Source organism: Aspergillus steynii, assembly GCF_002849105.1.
Source record: "Aspergillus steynii IBT 23096 chromosome Unknown P170scaffold_5, whole genome shotgun sequence".
NCBI classification, from domain to species: domain Eukaryota; kingdom Fungi; phylum Ascomycota; class Eurotiomycetes; order Eurotiales; family Aspergillaceae; genus Aspergillus; species Aspergillus steynii.
The window spans coordinates 2,855,420-2,872,553 of record NW_020194402.1 but is presented as its reverse complement, the minus strand read 5'-3'; the positions used below and the strand labels follow the sequence as shown (position 1 = coordinate 2,872,553).

The 17,134-nt window shown below is 48.1% G+C and overlaps 9 protein-coding genes across 9 annotated transcripts; 5 read left to right on the top strand and 4 right to left on the bottom strand.

Annotated features, from left to right (window-relative positions):
• Positions 1-3,464: 3,464 nt before the first annotated feature.
• Positions 3,465-4,249, bottom strand: P170DRAFT_411260 (VOC family protein). Its single transcript, XM_024846883.1, has 3 exons — positions 3,935-4,249; positions 3,728-3,870; positions 3,465-3,676 (listed from the first exon to the last, which is right to left on the bottom strand). The coding sequence occupies exons 1-3, from the start codon at positions 4,179-4,181 to the stop codon at positions 3,644-3,646; spliced, it is 423 nt and encodes a 140-aa protein (XP_024703724.1). The 5' UTR covers positions 4,182-4,249; the 3' UTR covers positions 3,465-3,643.
• Positions 4,250-4,740: 491 nt separating this feature from the next.
• Positions 4,741-5,163, bottom strand: P170DRAFT_360491 (tautomerase family protein; the record flags this gene model as incomplete). The annotated part of the gene is made up of 1 exon (XM_024844412.1): positions 4,741-5,163. The coding sequence occupies one exon, from the start codon at positions 5,161-5,163 to the stop codon at positions 4,741-4,743; it is 423 nt and encodes a 140-aa protein (XP_024703723.1).
• A 535-nt stretch (positions 5,164-5,698) lies between these two features.
• Positions 5,699-6,584, bottom strand: P170DRAFT_386884 (NAD(P)-binding protein; the record flags this gene model as incomplete). Its single annotated transcript, XM_024845784.1, has 1 exon — positions 5,699-6,584. A coding segment is annotated over exon 1 (765 nt), but the record flags the coding sequence as incomplete, so codon positions are not given.
• Positions 6,585-7,163: 579 nt separating this feature from the next.
• P170DRAFT_411253 (purine and uridine phosphorylase) lies at positions 7,164-8,276 on the top strand (the record flags this gene model as incomplete). The annotated part of the gene is made up of 1 exon (XM_024846882.1): positions 7,164-8,276. One exon carries the CDS (start codon positions 7,164-7,166, stop codon positions 8,274-8,276), a length of 1,113 nt encoding a protein of 370 aa, XP_024703721.1.
• A 175-nt stretch (positions 8,277-8,451) lies between these two features.
• P170DRAFT_359235 (uncharacterized protein) lies at positions 8,452-9,522 on the top strand (the record flags this gene model as incomplete). The annotated part of the gene is made up of 1 exon (XM_024844343.1): positions 8,452-9,522. A coding segment is annotated over one exon (1,071 nt), but the record flags the coding sequence as incomplete, so codon positions are not given.
• A 1,646-nt stretch (positions 9,523-11,168) lies between these two features.
• Positions 11,169-12,282, top strand: P170DRAFT_361118 (putative 3-beta hydroxysteroid dehydrogenase/isomerase; the record flags this gene model as incomplete). Its single annotated transcript, XM_024844453.1, has 2 exons — positions 11,169-11,595; positions 11,687-12,282. 2 exons carry the CDS (start codon positions 11,169-11,171, stop codon positions 12,280-12,282), a joined length of 1,023 nt encoding a protein of 340 aa, XP_024703719.1.
• Positions 12,283-12,442: 160 nt separating this feature from the next.
• On the bottom strand, positions 12,443-14,139 carry P170DRAFT_448119 (MDR family MFS transporter; the record flags this gene model as incomplete). Its single annotated transcript, XM_024850945.1, has 5 exons — positions 12,443-12,793; positions 12,847-13,080; positions 13,145-13,318; positions 13,370-13,915; positions 13,957-14,139. 5 exons carry the CDS (start codon positions 14,137-14,139, stop codon positions 12,443-12,445), a joined length of 1,488 nt encoding a protein of 495 aa, XP_024703718.1.
• Positions 14,140-14,896: 757 nt separating this feature from the next.
• Positions 14,897-15,612, top strand: P170DRAFT_477031 (BTB/POZ domain-containing protein; the record flags this gene model as incomplete). Its single annotated transcript, XM_024853408.1, has 2 exons — positions 14,897-15,064; positions 15,112-15,612. 2 exons carry the CDS (start codon positions 14,897-14,899, stop codon positions 15,610-15,612), a joined length of 669 nt encoding a protein of 222 aa, XP_024703717.1.
• A 206-nt stretch (positions 15,613-15,818) lies between these two features.
• P170DRAFT_465784 (ubiquitin carboxyl-terminal hydrolase) lies at positions 15,819-16,665 on the top strand (the record flags this gene model as incomplete). The annotated part of the gene is made up of 2 exons (XM_024852351.1): positions 15,819-15,903; positions 15,953-16,665. The coding sequence occupies exons 1-2, from the start codon at positions 15,852-15,854 to the stop codon at positions 16,663-16,665; spliced, it is 765 nt and encodes a 254-aa protein (XP_024703716.1). The 5' UTR covers positions 15,819-15,851.
• Between the last annotated feature and the right edge of the window lie 469 nt (positions 16,666-17,134).

Sequence of the window (17,134 nt, the reverse complement as noted above, 5' to 3'; positions counted from 1 at the left end):
TATTTACTCTAACAGAACTTTGTGACAGAAAGCCCAAGCGAAGAATATCAACCTACATTCTAACGTTAAACCAAAGACAGTCTCCTTCAAATAAAATGTCTCAGCAATTATCAGAGCAACAACAAGTCTATGAAAGGAATGAATTCCTCCTCCATCGGATGCTGGTATGGGTTCATTGCTCCAATCGGCCACTCACTTTCTGGGAGCTTCAACATGCCGTTTCTATTAAGCCTCATACAACCGAATTGAACCTGGCTGATGTTCCGGATATTGCTCGCATGAAAATGGCATCCACTGGCTTACTGAAACTGGATGCATCATCCAATAAGGTCCAAACCGTTATTGATAAATTCGGCTTTTATGATAAATCCGCGCGATACCTTGAGCATATGTTAGGACACTGGCTCCAGAATGCGGACACGGAGATCGCCCGGGCGTGTCTCACGTACATGAACTTCTTCGTCTTTCAAAATGGAATGGTCAAGTCCGATGGCGAATTCGAAACCAGATTGCAGGCGAGCGCACTGTATGAGTACGCGGCAACCAACTGGGGGTTTCATGTTCGAGAAGCCGCACGCAAAGCAAAGGAAGCAAGGGAACGCCTGTCGTCAAACAATCCCAACACGGGGGGAAATGGAGGGCAAGTTCCCGTGCAGAATACCGACTTCAATCTTGCTGAGTACGAAACTCTGAAACAGGAAGTTATAAATTTCCTCAAGGGTGGGCCTTGTTTTCTCGCAGCACTTCAAGCCCTCAAAGCATCGGGCCCCTATCGCAGTAAGATGGCATCTCGAACTCGCCTCTCGATCGGAGATCAACCTCGCTTTCCCAACTACAGCCAGAAGATACCAAAACACATGGACGGGATCCACATCGCGGCGTGGTTTGGTTTGACTGATGTGATTCCTGCTCTGGTTGAGAGCGGACAGGATCCGAATGCCAAAGCCTCCAGTGGACGGACTCCGGTGTCCTGGGCAGCCTCTTTTGGCCACATCGACGTGATTTCGCTTCTGATCGACAAGTATGGGGCAGATGCTAAAACCCAATCGAATCGCGGGGCTGCTCCGCTGAACTATGCCGCTTCACAAGGCCACGCAGCATTGGTAACGAAATTACTCGACAAGTACAAAGTGAACGTGGAGTCACCTTCGAACATAGGGCGATCGGCTCTCTCGGACGCTGTCATCGGGAGAAACGCGGAGGTGGCGCGAATCCTCGTCGACCGGGGAGCCGACATCAATTCAATCGAAACCCTCGGCCGCCAGACACCACTGATCTTTGCTGTCCTTGCGAACAGCCACGAAATTGTTCAGATGCTCGTTAACAGCGATGTCGAACTCGGCCATACTGACAAATCTGGCCAGACTGCACTGGGGCATGCTGCTGAGCTCGGCTACAAGGAAATCGCCAGGACTCTTTATGGGGCAAACATTGAGATGGACGCAGTGACACTCTATGGTTCTAAGCCCCTCTCTGCCCCTGCAAAGGCACGCATGAAAAAGATCATTCGACATATGGGGAGACTGGACTGGGGAGTATGAAAGAACGTATGCACACCCAGCAATGATGACATACAAAACTCATGGGCAGAGATGCTTCAGCTTATCTTTGCAAACTGAATCCTTTGTTTCTTAGTGAAATTGTTCATGTGATAGTCCTTGGGATTTTCAAATTGTGGCAATTCAATTCCAAGTTTATTTTCTAACTCACTTTTTCTCTTATCTTATCGTACTTTTTTTTCCGCGTAGCTCCGTCCTTGGTGTGTGTGGTGTGGTATTGACTCCGAAATATGAGTTTAGCATATCTAGGTTCCTGTTCTTTGCTCCAAACAAAGATAGAGAGCAAGCCATGTAATCACCGGGGTAAATTGAAAGGCCCGTAAGGTTTAGAAAATGCAATGGCAGATGCTATAGCCATTTCAAATCTTCCAGACGCTGAGGTCACCACGTCTTTCAGTATGAGTTTGTGATTAAAAAAAAGAAAAATCTTTGTGAGATCCCTGTTCATTACCTCCATGCCTATCTACTAATGGATGTTCTTTATGCTAGAAAATTTTGTTTGGTGACGCAGAGCAGAGGCTACATCCGCGAAGCGGTCCAGAATTGGTGCCCAGTACATCTCAATCATTCACGAAAACCACACGCGGACCAGCCACCCATTTACAATTCCTTTTCAAACAGTTAATAAAAAATTAGTTGATGAGCAAAAACATACAACAGCCGGGATTCGCTGGTGGTCACCCACCCAACTACTAACCGGCCGGCGTGAGGCTTAAGTACGGCTGAGCGGACGGGAAGCCCTGTTCTCCTCACCCTGTGGTCGTATGTACTTGAAGGTATACACTCAGGGCATATATGCAGCACTTGGCCTATAGTATTGCATTCTATTGCATTCAAATCATACGCCGTTGCTACTCTTAGCTTGGGTACTATTTGCAAACTGCTGAAACTTGTTGTTCGGTCTTAGTTATTTTGCAGAGATTCGTTCTATCAAAGGCACGCACTTTGCAAACTAGCCACCCTTTTTCTTAAATTTCTTTGCTAAAGGATGCTGCTTGCTAAATTTATATATAGTTAACCGGATGGTCGAAAGACCGAAGTATGTAAATCCTCTAACCCAGTCGGAAAGGAAGACATTCGGCGCCGCCGGCTTGTGGGTCCCAAAGCACCTTGGTCCACGAAGACATAGATTAGTTGGCGTATAAAACCATTTTCCATGCTGAAATGAGAGGGTCACAGAAACTGTTAAATATCAGGTGCTCCCCAGCTCTAAGACATATCCTGCTGGGTCTACCGTACCTACGGAGTTTAACAGTATGGATGCGCCATTTAGCCTTAACTCAGTAAGATAATCCCCTGAGTCCTTCCATGTGGCGTCTAGTCCATCTAATTCGCCGAGTATTTACCATGTAAGTGCTGATCGAACTTTAATTTATCAACCGAGCATAGAAATCTAATAAGGCCAATATTAGATGGGGTATTTGTTCTATAAGACTGCCGCCCACCTTTTACCTATTCTGCCATCACTATCAAGAACTCGACAAAGCAGTGTGTTGGGACAGGCACCGTGATTTGGCCATTATCATGGATGGTGGCTTCATCATTCTGTTTCTAGTACCGTCATTTATGCGCTCCTATGTTGAGGTTTTTACTCGTCGAGCCAATTAAATATTTATGGAGTCTGGAAACGAGAGCCCAGACATTTTCGTCCAATTCTTCATCTACCTGGGAAATTTCAGGGGCCAAGAATTTCTAAGCTACTTCGCTTCCATCATGCCATCTATGCGTGCGTCTAATAATGAGATCCCGTTCATTCATTTCGACAGATAGCTCCTTCATCCTGTCGAGGGCTTGGGATTATCTAGAGAGTGTGGTTTAAATAACTTGGGCTCATATTTAGATATGAAGCGTTTAATTTCAAGGCGCGAAAGATTATCTGAATACATAGAAGAACTCGAATTCCCCGGATAATCTCAATTAGGACAACCTGAGTAGAACTATTTCAACTAGCTGTTCCGAACTAAAACATAATTCAACACACCCCGAAATCTCCTCTCTCGTTTCCATGGTACATGAGTTCGACCCATACTCCGTAAATGAGTGTTTTCGACACAGCCAGTAAGAATGCAATGAAAGTATCCTCCCTATTCCTTGCCTGGACATCCATAATGGCAAACCTAACCCATTCGTGTTAGCAGGTGCCTGAAAAAAGATACCATCCTGCTCACCATCTCCACGTTGTTCCCTCGTGGATCCACAATGAAAGCCCCATAGTATTTGGGGTGGTATTCTGTCCGGAGCCCTGGCTTTCCATTGCATTTCCCGCCCGCTGCAATGGCTACGTCATAAAAGGCATCAACGGTCTTGTAGTCTATTCCAGCATACAACTTTGTCAGGGGACACGTCACATTTTGAATGCTCCAACGAGAACGAACCAGTGGCTGCAAACGCGAAGTGGACATTCTGGGGCGTATCCGACTCCGTCTGCATGATCCAGAAATCGGGAACTTCGTCGCCCAGGCCAACTGCGCCCGGGAACCGCATCAACTCTTTATAGTTGAGCGGTGCTAATGCTTTCTTGTACCATTCGACCAGGCTTTCGAATTGGTCGCCTGGGGCGGAGATTCCCACATGGTCGATCTTGCTGGAGGGGACGAAGTTGCTGCTTGTGTCGAACGACATACTGTTCCGCAAATTGGGGGGATTACCTAAATATCCAGTTTATTTGAGTCTCTGACTCAATGTTCGGCGATGGTCTTTGGCTTATATAGTCGTTTCGTTCGTACCAAAGACAAAGAAGCGGGGCATTAAACCTGTGACACCGCGATACGAGCTTCGCCAAACTGGCTAGACCAGCGCCACTTGACCGATACGAGATGGATTCTCTGGTCTCTCGTTGCCATTACGTCAGGTTTGTGACGTTTATCGTTCACTCGAAACTGATCCGTTTCAATGCTGACATGGACGAATGATCGCGATAGAGGATCAGACAGACGTGTTGCCTAGGATTTGAACTATGGAGTTGTATTTCAATATTGACACAGCAGATGGCCGTAGTGGACTGCCTAATTTCCGACGTATGCGGTTTATTCTGCCAAGCTACAACAATAATCCAATTCCTATACTTTCATGCACAGTCTTGCCGCAGTAAATGTATTTCACCCATTCACATGAACTGAGATGATTCTCAATCCACCCCCTAGAATGACATTACACAAAGTCCTCGACAAAAGGCCCTCTCTCACAACTTGATAGCCCTATTCAGTCTCTTCCATTCCTTCTCCTCCTCTGACCCTGCTGCCGGCGGCACAAGCCCATTAATCTTCCACAAATGTCTCGGTGCCTCGGTCACAAAATACTCCCAATCAAGTCCCTTCGGCTCGAACAAGGGCGTCAAGACGGCATCAATATCACCCAAAAACCGCTTCACCTGGGCGTCTGACGACATTTCACGAGCAAGATGGTAGATGGTCAACCCCACGAATTTGGGGTTATGTTCGCCGCCGGTGAACGAGGTCGTCGGCGACATTTCCTGATATTCGACTTGCACGTAGAAAGCGGGCAGGCCATATTTCACGTAGACCTGGGTGATTTGTTTCGCGAGGGTTTGCTTGTCCTCGTCGGTGAGGGTTTGGGAACCGTGGTGGATTTGCCAGAGGGGCATTTTGGGCGGTGGTTGGGTTGGGTTGGATTGGTGAAGGGTAGCGAAGTTTAGGAGTTATGTGCTTTGATGGTCGTATGAAGAAGTATTGCTTGAGATGCTGAACGCAATTGCTCGAGGCGTTGGTGGTTATTTGTGTTCTTTGATCTTCTTTCGGATGGGGAGAATAATCATTTCGGAGAGATCAGTAATCATAATCTGCCCGCTTTGTGAAACGTCGATCATCCAGTATGTGATATCGATTAATGATCATGATTGTTCAATGATTACATGCTCGGGGTATCTTCTTCCCTCCAATTTCCATACTTCATACATCACTTTATTGGTCAGAAGAAGAAACATGTCGATATCCATAGATACAGATTTGGACATACTCGGAGTGATCTTGGTGAGACACTACTCATTCGCATGAAGGCTTTCGAGTGTCAATACTCGTCCCTGGTGTAGAATCTAGAAATAAAAATGTTTTCCACGGCAGTATATAGACCATCATAACTTATCATACAGCTCATCACACGTATACTCTAATTCAATTCTCCGGAATTGACACCCCCGACACCTCCTGACAGATCTTCAACAATTCCTCCTGTTTATTCACATTCGCCGCCGCCGAATCAGGGGTATCCTGCCCACTCGGCGTGAAGAAGGTACCACTCTTCAACTTTGCCAACGGGCCCTCACCAGCGGCCCACGCAGCCAACGCCTTCGTCGGCTTCTCCAAGCCGCCGGGGGCCATCATACCTCCCATCTTAGTCCGCACCCACCCCGGATGCATACTGACGACCTGAATATCATCGCCCCAGCGTCTCGCAAACGCATTCGCGAGCATCATATCGTGCAATTTACTATCTCCGTACGAATGCGACTGCGTCACGTTCCGCAGGCTATTGTCGCCACCATAGTGGCTGTCTGAACTCATATACAGCAGCCGCGAAGTTGGTCGCTTCATCGCGCATGTCAAGATGTACGGCGCAAGAGTATTGACTGCGAAGACGGCGGATATCTTGTCGGCAGTGATCTCGCGACTCGAGGTCCCGCCGAACCCGATGCCCGCGTTGTGGATAATCGTGTCGAAGGGCTGGCTGTTCAAGGCGTTGGCTTGTTCGGCGAGCTTCTTCGTCTCGGCGATGGAGCGTAGATCGCCGACGAGCACGGCTTCGGCGTTGGGAACGGCCTGTTGCGTGGATGCGGCGCGGTCGGCGTTTCGCGCGTGTAGAACGACAGAGTGGCCTTGCTCAACGAGGCGTTTGGCGGCGGCTTGGCCGATGCCGTCGCTTGATCCGGTGATGAATATGCGGGCCATTTTTGGTATGTTATCTTCGAAGGGGTATTCAAGATTGTTCGCTATAGGAGAGGGTTCTTTCAAACTCAAGCCGGAATGGTTGGGAGCGACGAACGTGCTTAATATAGTATGCGGTCGCCTGCATGATATCATACAAGAATGCTGCGAGCATATGACGTCAGGGATATATCATGTGTGCGGAACAGGTCCCCATACACAATTACAAACCACCAGAGAGCAAGTCTCAAAGTGTGGCGATTGACACGCAAATTATTGCCTTCAGAGACCATAACAACGAATAGATCCGGCCAACATCAATTATATCATGCTTTAAAAAGGCTATCGTGGCTGGACCGGCCTTGGTTGAGCTATCACATTCCGGCGGGTCGGGGAGGAAGGCGCGTGGTCCCGCCCCTCCCGCTCGGAGTGTTGAGCCGAAAGCTTAGTATCCGTGACTTTCTGTGGTCTGCCGGTCAGATCATCTATAGGTACACATTAGACGCAACTCAAAGGGCTGCAAAAAAATCGTTGTCAGTGGGCAGATACTCCGATGAGACTAACGGATAAATAGACGGCCCGAGTAGAGTGGGAGGGGAGGATTCACCTTAGAAGCTGGGCATCTTGACAGCGCCTAACGGGCCAACAAAGTCCAGCCTGGCAAACTTGTCCGGTTTCTTGAATCTGCCGACAAGGTAGCTATCTTAAATTTACGCATACTGTTATGGATTTCCCTCAGCATCGTCCGTGGAACCGTGATGGGTTCGAAATAGCGATCATTTGCGCCTTACCCCGCGAAACCAATGCTGTTCTTTGCAGCATGGATGAGATCTGGCATGATTGCCGCCATTACTATGGAAAGAGCGCTGGAGATGATAACTCTTATGATTTCGGGGAAATTGGCAACCACAGTGTGGTCATCGTAACATTGCCAAATATGGGCCTAGTGAAGTCGTCAAGCGCTTCCCGATCCCTCAAGATGAGCTTCAGCTCCATCAAGCTGGCTTTGCTTGTTGGCATGTGCGGTGCGGTTCCATTCAAGAAAGACGGGTCCGAAATTGTCCTCGGTGACGTTATCATCAGTGAAACGATTGTTGAGTTGGACTACGGCCGACAGTATTCCGACAGCTTCAGACGGAAAAATGCATTACTTGACGTCCATGGTCGACCGAACGAAGAGATACTCGGGCTACTGCAGCGTTGGAAAATCCCGGTTATTTTCGAAACATTACGGCAAGGCTCCATGCGGCATCTGAATGCTCTGCTGCAAACCATGAACACGAACTATCCAGGCGTGCGCCAAGACATACTTTTTCAACCTGATTACATACATAAACATCGTGGGAAATGCATGGAATGTAGTGATGTCGTGGGATCCGTATGTCAACATGCTCTCACGGCTTCATGCAGCGACCTGTGCGATGAGAGTAAAATAGTTCCTCGCCATCGCCTGAAGGAAGCAGCAGCAAAGCCGGACGGCACAATCCCCAACCCTAATATTCATATCGGCCCGATTGGTACTGGAAATGCCGTTATGAAGTCAGCCCAGCATAGAGACCAGCATGCACATTCTGATGGTATCATAGCGTTTGAAATGGAGGGCGTGGGTGTTTGGGATAAGTTCAATTGCCTTGTCATCAAAGGTGTTTGTGACTATGCAGATAGTCATAAGAACAAGGTCTGGCAGGAATATGCGGCTGCGGTTGCTGCTGCTGTCGCCAAAGAGGTTTTGGTGCAGTATGTGACACCTCAAATGCTTCCAAATCCATCGGTTTCCAATGGTGAGCTCCCGCGACAGAATCCAAATCATTTGACTGGGCGGGAACAAACTCGGTAACCAGTATGTAGCAGCTATCGGATATTACACCAGCGGGTCTTTTCACACTCCATACCAGGGAGTTCCTTGGAATATCCACGGCATCTACCATTCAACACCGAGATATCTGCTTGAAGGTGTTGGCCAGAATTTTGGGGAGCCACTTGAGAAAAGCCAGTCTTATCTAGACGCCCGACAGCGGATTATTGCCAGTCTCCGGTTTCCTCAAATGCAAGAACGCGCACAGCAGATTGACGAAGCCCATGAGGAAACATATGAATGGATTCTCCGAGCTCAGGATGAACAAACGTGCAGGTGGGATGACCTAGTCACATGGCTATGCTCCAGTACCGAAACAAGAAAGATTTACTGGATATTTGGTAAGCCTGGATCCGGGAAATCTACGCTGATGCGGTTTTTGGTAGACCACCTTGACGCGCAAAAGCACATGCTCCCGTGGGCCAATGGATTTCTCGTGATTCGGGCGGTTTATTTCTCTTGGAACTCTGGGAACTTACTACAGAAGTCTGTGCAAGGTCTTTTACGCTCGTTTTTGCTGCAGATTCTTGAACAGAAACCGGATCTGATGCCGATGGTAATCGATGAGACAAGATGGAGCGCTGCTCGGGGGTCTTCAGTCAATTTACTTGACTGGAGCAACTCAGAACTACTCTCTTCCATTAATAGGTGCATCTCAGCTTCACAGAAACTCTTCAAAATCCTGTTCTTTGTTGATGGGCTTGACGAGTTTGAATGTGCGGATGAGATGCGCCAAGACCTTATCCAAATGTTGACGAGACTTGCTTGCACAGAAAATGTGAAGATGGTTTTATCAAGCAGACCTTGGAATATATTCCAAGACAGCTTCAACAATATTCCCAAGATACGACTGGAGGATCTCACGCGAGACGATATCAGCCTGTATGTGCGCGGAAAGTTTTTCGACCATCCACGATTTCAATATCTGTTTCGTTGTGACCTTGAAACTGCTGAGGCCCTCTTTTTGGCAATAGCAGATAGAGCTGAAGGTGTTTTTCTATGGGTACGGCTTGTGGTACGAGATTTACTGAAAGGCTTCCGGGACGGAGATGGCATTCATGCTTTATATCGGAAACTTGAAGAAATACCTGTCGACTTGAATGATTATTTTGAACGCTTGATTACCTCAATCGAGCCTCAGCACAGGCGAGAAGCGTCGATCATCCTACAAATTGCATTACACAAAGAACACGGCTTTTATCTCAGCACATCCCCTCCGCTTACTTGACTTGTCATTCCGCGACGAATCAATCCCCGACTTTGCACTATCAGACCCCTTCAACTATCGTAAAATTTCTTTTGATGACCGCAAGGAGCTCATGTTCCGCCTTGATTCAACTATTCGAAGACTCAACAGTCGATGCATGGGCATACTTGAATGCACCTACAGCCCTGACTATTTCTTTCAAATGTTTGATCAACAGCCCACAAAGGAAGAAGAAGATAATTCACACTATGAATGCTTCAAGTTTGAGCCCTCAATATACTCGGAGGTTTTTGATGGTCCCTGTTTACTCCGCTCCTTCATGCTCACAGTCGACTTTTTCCATCGGTCTTGTCGAGACTTCCTTCTTTCGCCACACATCCAGAGACTACTTCACCAGTATACACAAGGTCCATACGATGCCAGAATGTTTATCGTCAACTCCAGAATATCTCAGTTTCTGGGTCTCCGAACGGTCGAAAACGGTCGAAATATCTCCTTGGCGATCGCGAGCTATCTCGTAAGTGCCCTGTCATTGCCCGAATGGAGGGAGTCAACAATATCCATTAAAGCTGCAAATGCGCTTAAGCCCGCCATCGAAGCCTTCGCCTCCTGCTGTGATGAGTCGATTTCTTGGGCTTGGTATATTAGTCCCACGCTGATTAATTGGCACAATGAAAGAAGCATTTTTCTCACATTGGCAATCGACTTTGACATGCGAGGTTATTGCGCGGTATACCTTACGAAAGAGGTAGTTCACACCAAAAGAGGTCGCCCAATATTAGATTATATTCTCCGGCCAAGGTTTAGAATGCCAGAAGCGAATTTGAAAATTGGAAATTCGATTCCCAGTGTCGACCTTCTCCACCGGGTTCTAAATTTCGGGGCAGACCCTAACCAATTATACAGTGGAACTTCTGTCTGGGCACTCTTTCTCTCTTCACTAATACAATGGTTACACATGGGAATTAATACTTCCGCCGTCAATAAGCAATCATACTTCCTAGCACTCAAGATGCTGATTGAGAGAGATGCTGCACTTTTCCTCCCGCGTTGCTGGATGTTGGGCAATGTTAACAGTCCCTCGCGCTATCTTGAAGGCTTTTCTTTCTGCAGAGAAGAAGATAAACAACCCAATCTCCGGTCAGAGAATTTACCAACAGTTCAGTATGCCATGAATCGGACATCGCAACCGTTTTATGCTATCACCGATCTCCTCGAGACATTTCGAGTGCACTTTGGAACGGCTATTGACGACCTGATTGCACTCGCGAATACAAAAACAAAGGGCCACCAGCAGTTAAACTTGACCAGATCCTCGGAGCCTTGAGAGGGTGTGAATTCTTTATCAAATTGTGCACTATTCTTTTGACGAAATGGTCGACTAGAGAACATTTTCTTGTATACTGATTAGCAATGCAAAAGTGGATCACTAATCAAAATATTCCGCTTCGGACATCCCATCATAATCAGAATCCTGATCACTAAACATCCCTGTTCACTAATCAATATCACTGGCCACTATAAAATAGCAAAGTATTATAAGCAATATTGATATGTTGCCATACTCCGAAATGAATTGATCTTAAAGCCCCCAAAATCCACATACTAATCAACCAAGTCTACATTTTTCCAAACCAACCCCCATCCTAATCCAAACCACCAGCGCAATGCCATCCGGTCTCATCTTCATCACGGGCACCACCGGCTTCATCGGCAGCGCTGTAGCCCTCGAAGCCCTAAAAACAGGCTACCAGCTACGCATCAGCGTGCGGCGCGAATCACAGATCCTCAAGCTCAAGACCCTTTTCTCGAAGTACGGATATAGCGAGAAGGTCGATTTTGTCGTCGTCGCAGACATCACGCAGGAATCTTCCTTCGCAGGGAAACTCGATGGCGTGGACTACGTGCTCCATATCGCATCGCCTCTTCTTCATGGAACGGAAAAAGAGTCCTATCTCGATCCAGCGGTCAAGGGCACGACGGCTATATTGACCGAGGCAGCTAAAGTAAAGAGTATCAAGAAGGTCGTTATCACGTCGTCCATTGCGGCGTTTATTCCTGTTGCTGGGCTTCCGAAGGGGGGTGTTATTAAAGGTATTTGATTCCACGGTGTCCTCTTTGCCCATTCTACGCTCGCGCTTGGGAATAACTTGGCGTAAAATAAGATAAACACTCACGAATCTAGAAAACAACCCCTGGGACTTCACCATCGATCCCAGCGCAGACTTCACAGTCCCGAAGAACGACTCTGCCACCGCAATGCGCCTCTACCATGCCTCCAAACTCCTAGCATATAACGCAGCCTGGGATTTCAAGAAAGATCAATCCCCTCATTTCTCACTCGTCACACTTCATCCCGCTTTCGTCTTCGGCCACAACCACCTCCAAACCACCGCCGATGAGATAAAAGGTGGCACGAATGAGATGTTTTTCGGGACAATCATGACTGGTGCTCCATTGGGGAATATCACGGCGGTACATATTCAGGATGTAGCCGAGGCGCATGTCAAGGCGCTTAATGAATCTGTGCCGGATGGATCGACGTTTTTGCTAGCGGGAGAGAGGGCGGCGTGGAAGGATGTGGCGAGGATTGTGGGGAGGGAATATTCGAAGTGTGGGGCGAGGATTGGGGAGAGTATACCCGGGGAGTCTTGGGATGTGGATACTACAAAGGCGGAGAGGGAGTTGGGGATGAAGTGGAGGTCGTTGGATGTGATTGTTAGGGATGTGATGGATCAGCAGTTGGGCTTTAGGAAGGGGGGAGTGTCGAGTCAGATTTAGTGGGAAGTTGTTGCCTTATGTTTTTAATTTGCAGAGTCCGTCGAATCAGGTATGCGTGAGATCATCTCTATCAATATTAATCATATCAATAAACGCTGTCTAGTCATGCAATGCAACGTATCTATCTTCAAAAGACAAGACAATATTATATCCTCTTCCCTCATACCTTCTCCACGCCTGTCTGATCTTCTTTCTTATCCCCCTTCACAGATTTCCACTGCAAAAACGCCGCCCCCGAAACAGCCAGACAACACAGAGCAACACCGACATAGAAGGTCTGCGTCAGCGCCTTGTTATAAGCAACCAGCACATTATCATACAACTCAGCCGGCACACTCTCCTTAATCTGAGTAGCACCCGCATCCAGAAGAACTCCACTATCAAAAGACGGAACGTAGGTCTTCAAGTTCTTAGACAGCTGATTCGTGAACACGTTCTGGCCAACCGATACCATAACAGCCGCGGCCAGGTTCTCGGCAAAGATGAGAATTGCAGTACCAATCGGGATATCCTCGAGGGGCAAGCTGTCTGGAGACCGAATCCGATGCCCGCACCGAAGATAACCTGGTATCCGATCCATTCGGGGTGGCCGGAGTCGACTTTCAGGGTGGAAAGCAGGCCGCTGCCGACGGCCATGAAGATTATGGCTAGGTAGGCGAATTGCACGTAGTGACCGGTCATGGTGGTCAGGGTGCCTCCGAGGAAGGAGAATACGACGAAGCTGAGCACCATGGGCAGGTTCATGATGCCGGATTTGACTGGGCTGACACCCTTTATGGCTTGGAACCAGATGGGAATCTGGGTTTATTGGATCAGTGAGAAGGGGTTCATTGAGACAGGGGGGAGTTAACTCACGTAATACAGCATCACAAAGGGCGACAAGGCAGGAACCAAAGACAACGGATCCCCATATATTGCGTTTCTTGAACACGCGGCCTGGAACGGTGGCACAGTCACCGCTGAAAAACTGGATAGTGACAAAGGCAATGGCAAGAACACCGGCGACAGCGAAGAGGCCGATGATGCGACCATTTGCCTACGGATACTTGGTACCACCCCGCTGAAGAGCGAGCAACAAACAGATGACGCTGGGCAGAACAAGAAAAGTTCCGGGAAGGTCCATCTGCTTGAGTTGGTCCATAAATGGGATATCGTGGGAACTGGTGTCGCCAGGGACGGTCAAGAACAAGATGATGATGACAGCCGAAACGAAACCAAGAGGCAGATTAATATAAAAACACCAACGCCAGGTCATTTTGGGGTTATCGATGAAGGCACCACCCATAAGAGGACCGGCGATTGACGAAAAGCCGTACATGGCTCCGATCATTCCGACGAGTGTCGGTCGCCGGCGAGGGGGGATGGCATATGCGACGAGAAGAAAGGATCCAGCGTTGATGCCACCACTACCAACACCAGCAATGGCGCGACCGACAATGAGAGACGTTGAGTTTGGAGCGACACCGCAGATCAGTGAGCCAACTTCGAACAGAAACAGTGCCACGATGTATGCCCATTTGATCGAGTAGAAGGTGAACAGCTTTCCCCACATCAATTGGAATGCGCAGACCGTGAGCATGTAGGCACTGGCATACCAACCGACATCACCCAGGGCGTGGAACTGATCGGTAATCTTAGGAATTCCCGTGGATATGATGGTATGTCAAGACCGACGAGGAACATGGTTAAGTTCAAGCCGAAAAGGATGATGGCGAGCTTCATCTTGCCAGGGTATTGATGTTCATGGTCGGGTTGCTTGTCTTGCAATCCTTCGGTAGTGCCCTTGGACTTATCGGTTCCGGTAAGGGAACGAGAAATTTTGTCAGTGGATTTTTCGATCGTCGCAGACTCGGACATGCTGAAGACGGATGGATTATCGCCCATCGTAGGGTTGGATGTTGGTGCCACAGGGGTACAAGATGCTCGGGCGTCGCGGTAGTCTAAGTAATCTCCATACGCCCAGTAACCTTGGCTGTTCCTTGATTGAATCTGAATTGCATGGAGGGAATAGGGCAGAACTGAGACCATTGGGAGGTGCTTTATATACGAAGGCCCAGCAGTTAGGGCTTGGCTGCATGCCAAGCAATGACTTATGTCCGCTCATAATGGCAAGCAATGAGCTCGATTCATTCACCATGGTCAATTTCAGTGTGAAAGGCCTGTATACGGGATTTATTAAGGACTTATTCATTCCGGGATACCTAAGGATCAACTTCTCAGCATGGCTGTTCATGATGAGCTTCGACCAGGCCGGAACGGGATCCACCCTTGACGGCCGCTCCACTTCAGAAGCTTGGTTTTTAGGGTCCAAGATCATTGAGATGGCCCGGGGTTCCACATGAAACTGAATCAGGTCTAATTGAGATAGAGTGTCATGGCATCGACGTGACGTTATGCCGGATCAGAAACCGACCAATTAATCCTCAATCCAAACGGTTCCGTCGCTTCTGTTCGGAAACTTAGCGGTTTTAAGTGTATTGATGAATAACTGAGTGGGCTTCTCTATATTTCATCCTGTCTCTCCACTTCTCCCTTTGCTATTCTTCTACCTTTCTTTACACATATTCCAGTCGTGCTATCCAGCCTCCTCATAGTCGTGACTTTCATGTCTCACATGGCATACAAATCCTACAAGCCGGAATTACTCATGTGTCAGATCCTACAGCCAGATAAATTCAGCGACTTGACTTTCACATGTCGAGGTAGGAGCTATCGGGTTCACAAGTCCATGGTGTTTCCACAATCCCCAGTAATCGAAGCCGCTTGTAGCGGACTACTTCAGGTATGATAAGTCCTGAAATCGTGTACAAGCGCTAACATAGACTGCAGATAGCCAATGACGATGTTGTTGAAATGAGCGGTTTTGATATCGAGACCGTCGAGACTATGATCGAGTACCTTTACACTTCGAATTATACGGTCTCACTGCTCCAGGAAACATCCGACGCATCTGAAAACAACGGAGGAACAAAGCCTGCGAAATCACCGATAATCCAGGCTCTCATTCCTCATCTCAAGATGTTCAATATAGCGAACCATTACCAAATTGACGAGTTGAAGCAAAAGACCCGTGATAAAATCCAGAGGACTGTGACAAAAGAATCATATTATACCATGTCCTTTGAAACCGCCAGGTTCACATATAAGATGACCAACGATTCGGAAATCCGACAATCTATCGCTAGACATATTGTGGCTAGCTGCTCTGCTTTCAATTACGATCATACATGGTCGGAACTGACCAAGGATGCTCTTGTCATTGATGTATTGAGAGAATTGACCACAGGGTTGATACAAGCCCATGCTGATCTCTCGGACTGGTCTCTTTGAGGATGTCGCTCAATTAGTTCACTAGTAATGTTAATGATCTCTCTGTTTTGCGATCGTAAGCGGCTTTAAATTGGCGCTGATGGTTTTAAATCATTAATTAAAAGATATGCAATGATCTTTATTCCCTGAATCATGTGCCATCATGTGCCATTCTGCTATTCCCCGCGTCTCTTTCCCCACCAACTTCTTCCCACCAACAAACATCATCTCCATCTCATCCATTCATCCATCCATCCATCATGCCCTCTGGAGTCGAAATCATCAACGGCAAAAAAACATTCATCCCCATCGGTACCTCTCACTCTCCAAATCCCCACCAAACACGCACTAACCCACCTAGAAAACAACCCCGACGTTCACTCCCAGCTATCTCGCAACCTTGGCATCCCCACCGCCCTTACATTCCACGACATATTCGACCTCAACATCGACAATGACGCCTCCCAAAGCTCTATTCCCCGTCCCATGAATGCCTTAATCTTGCTCTGCGCCCCTCCCATCTTCGACCCCGTCCGCTCCCACACAAAATCCACCATCCCCACATATACCGGCTCCGGGCCCTCAGAGCCCATCATCTGGATGAAACAAACGATCGGAAATGCCTGCGGGCTGATGGCGCTCCTTCACTGTATTTTCAACCTCGAGGACGGGAAATACATCACCCCTGGCTCGAAACTCGACGAGTTGCGCAGGACTGCTATCGCACTGCCCCCGAAAGAGCGATCCCAAGTCCTCTACGACTCCCAGTTCCTGGAAGACGCGCATATGGATGCCGCTGTGCGGGGTAGCTCTACTGTCCCCAGTGCCGCGGAGCATGCAGCTGGACATTTCATCGCATTTGTGAAGGACGTGCGGGGGAAAGTGTGGGAGTTGAATGGCAGTTTGCCGGGGCCATTGGAGAGGGGGGATTTAGGACCGGGCGATGATTTATTGAGTCCTGAGGGAGTGAAGTTGACGGTTGGGGAGTTCGTGGATGTCGCGAAGACGGTAGACGGTGGGTGGGGGATTTCCATCGTGGGTTTGGGGGTGGGGGTGGGGGTGGCTCCGTCATGAGTTCTACTGTGATGGTATGAAGTAAAATGTGGATTGGAACGGACAGAAAATCGTTCGAACTGTTGCTGAAGGTACGCTGTCTATTTTAATTCGGACTAATGATTTCTATGAAACTTCTTTTTTCTTATCCGCTGAGCCAGGACTGAACACTAACCACAAGAACGGAATCATCGGTATGGATTTACCCAGGTCCCTGTCACGGTATTTATTGGTCAGATTGAGACTTCAGTAGCATCGACGTCAGGATATCTCCACATACTCAGTCTTCTGTGAAAAATTTGGATCTCGGTGTCAACGCCAAGACACCCCACGCATTTAGGAACGTTGCATTCGAGGCTTTCCGCCCGTTGCCGATCTTGCAGGCATGAAACGGTTGACATCGGTCACAGATCTCTAATCTTTACGACTACGAAGAACTCCGGCCCAAAGGTATGAAATCGTGACAACGTCAGAGTTACCGAAATATTTG

Excerpts from the sequence above, each read along its gene's own strand:
- P170DRAFT_411260 (XM_024846883.1), bottom strand. The coding sequence starts at position 4,181 with ATGTCGTTCGACACAAGCAGCAACTTCGTCCCCTCCAGCAAGATCGAC. Across the intron at positions 3,871-3,934 it reads CTTCGCGTTTGCAGCCACTG|ACTACAAGACCGTTGATGCC; the intron begins GTTCGTTCTCGT and ends ATGCTGGAATAG. Across the intron at positions 3,677-3,727 it reads GAGGGAACAACGTGGAGATG|GTTTGCCATTATGGATGTCC; the intron begins GTGAGCAGGATG and ends CGAATGGGTTAG.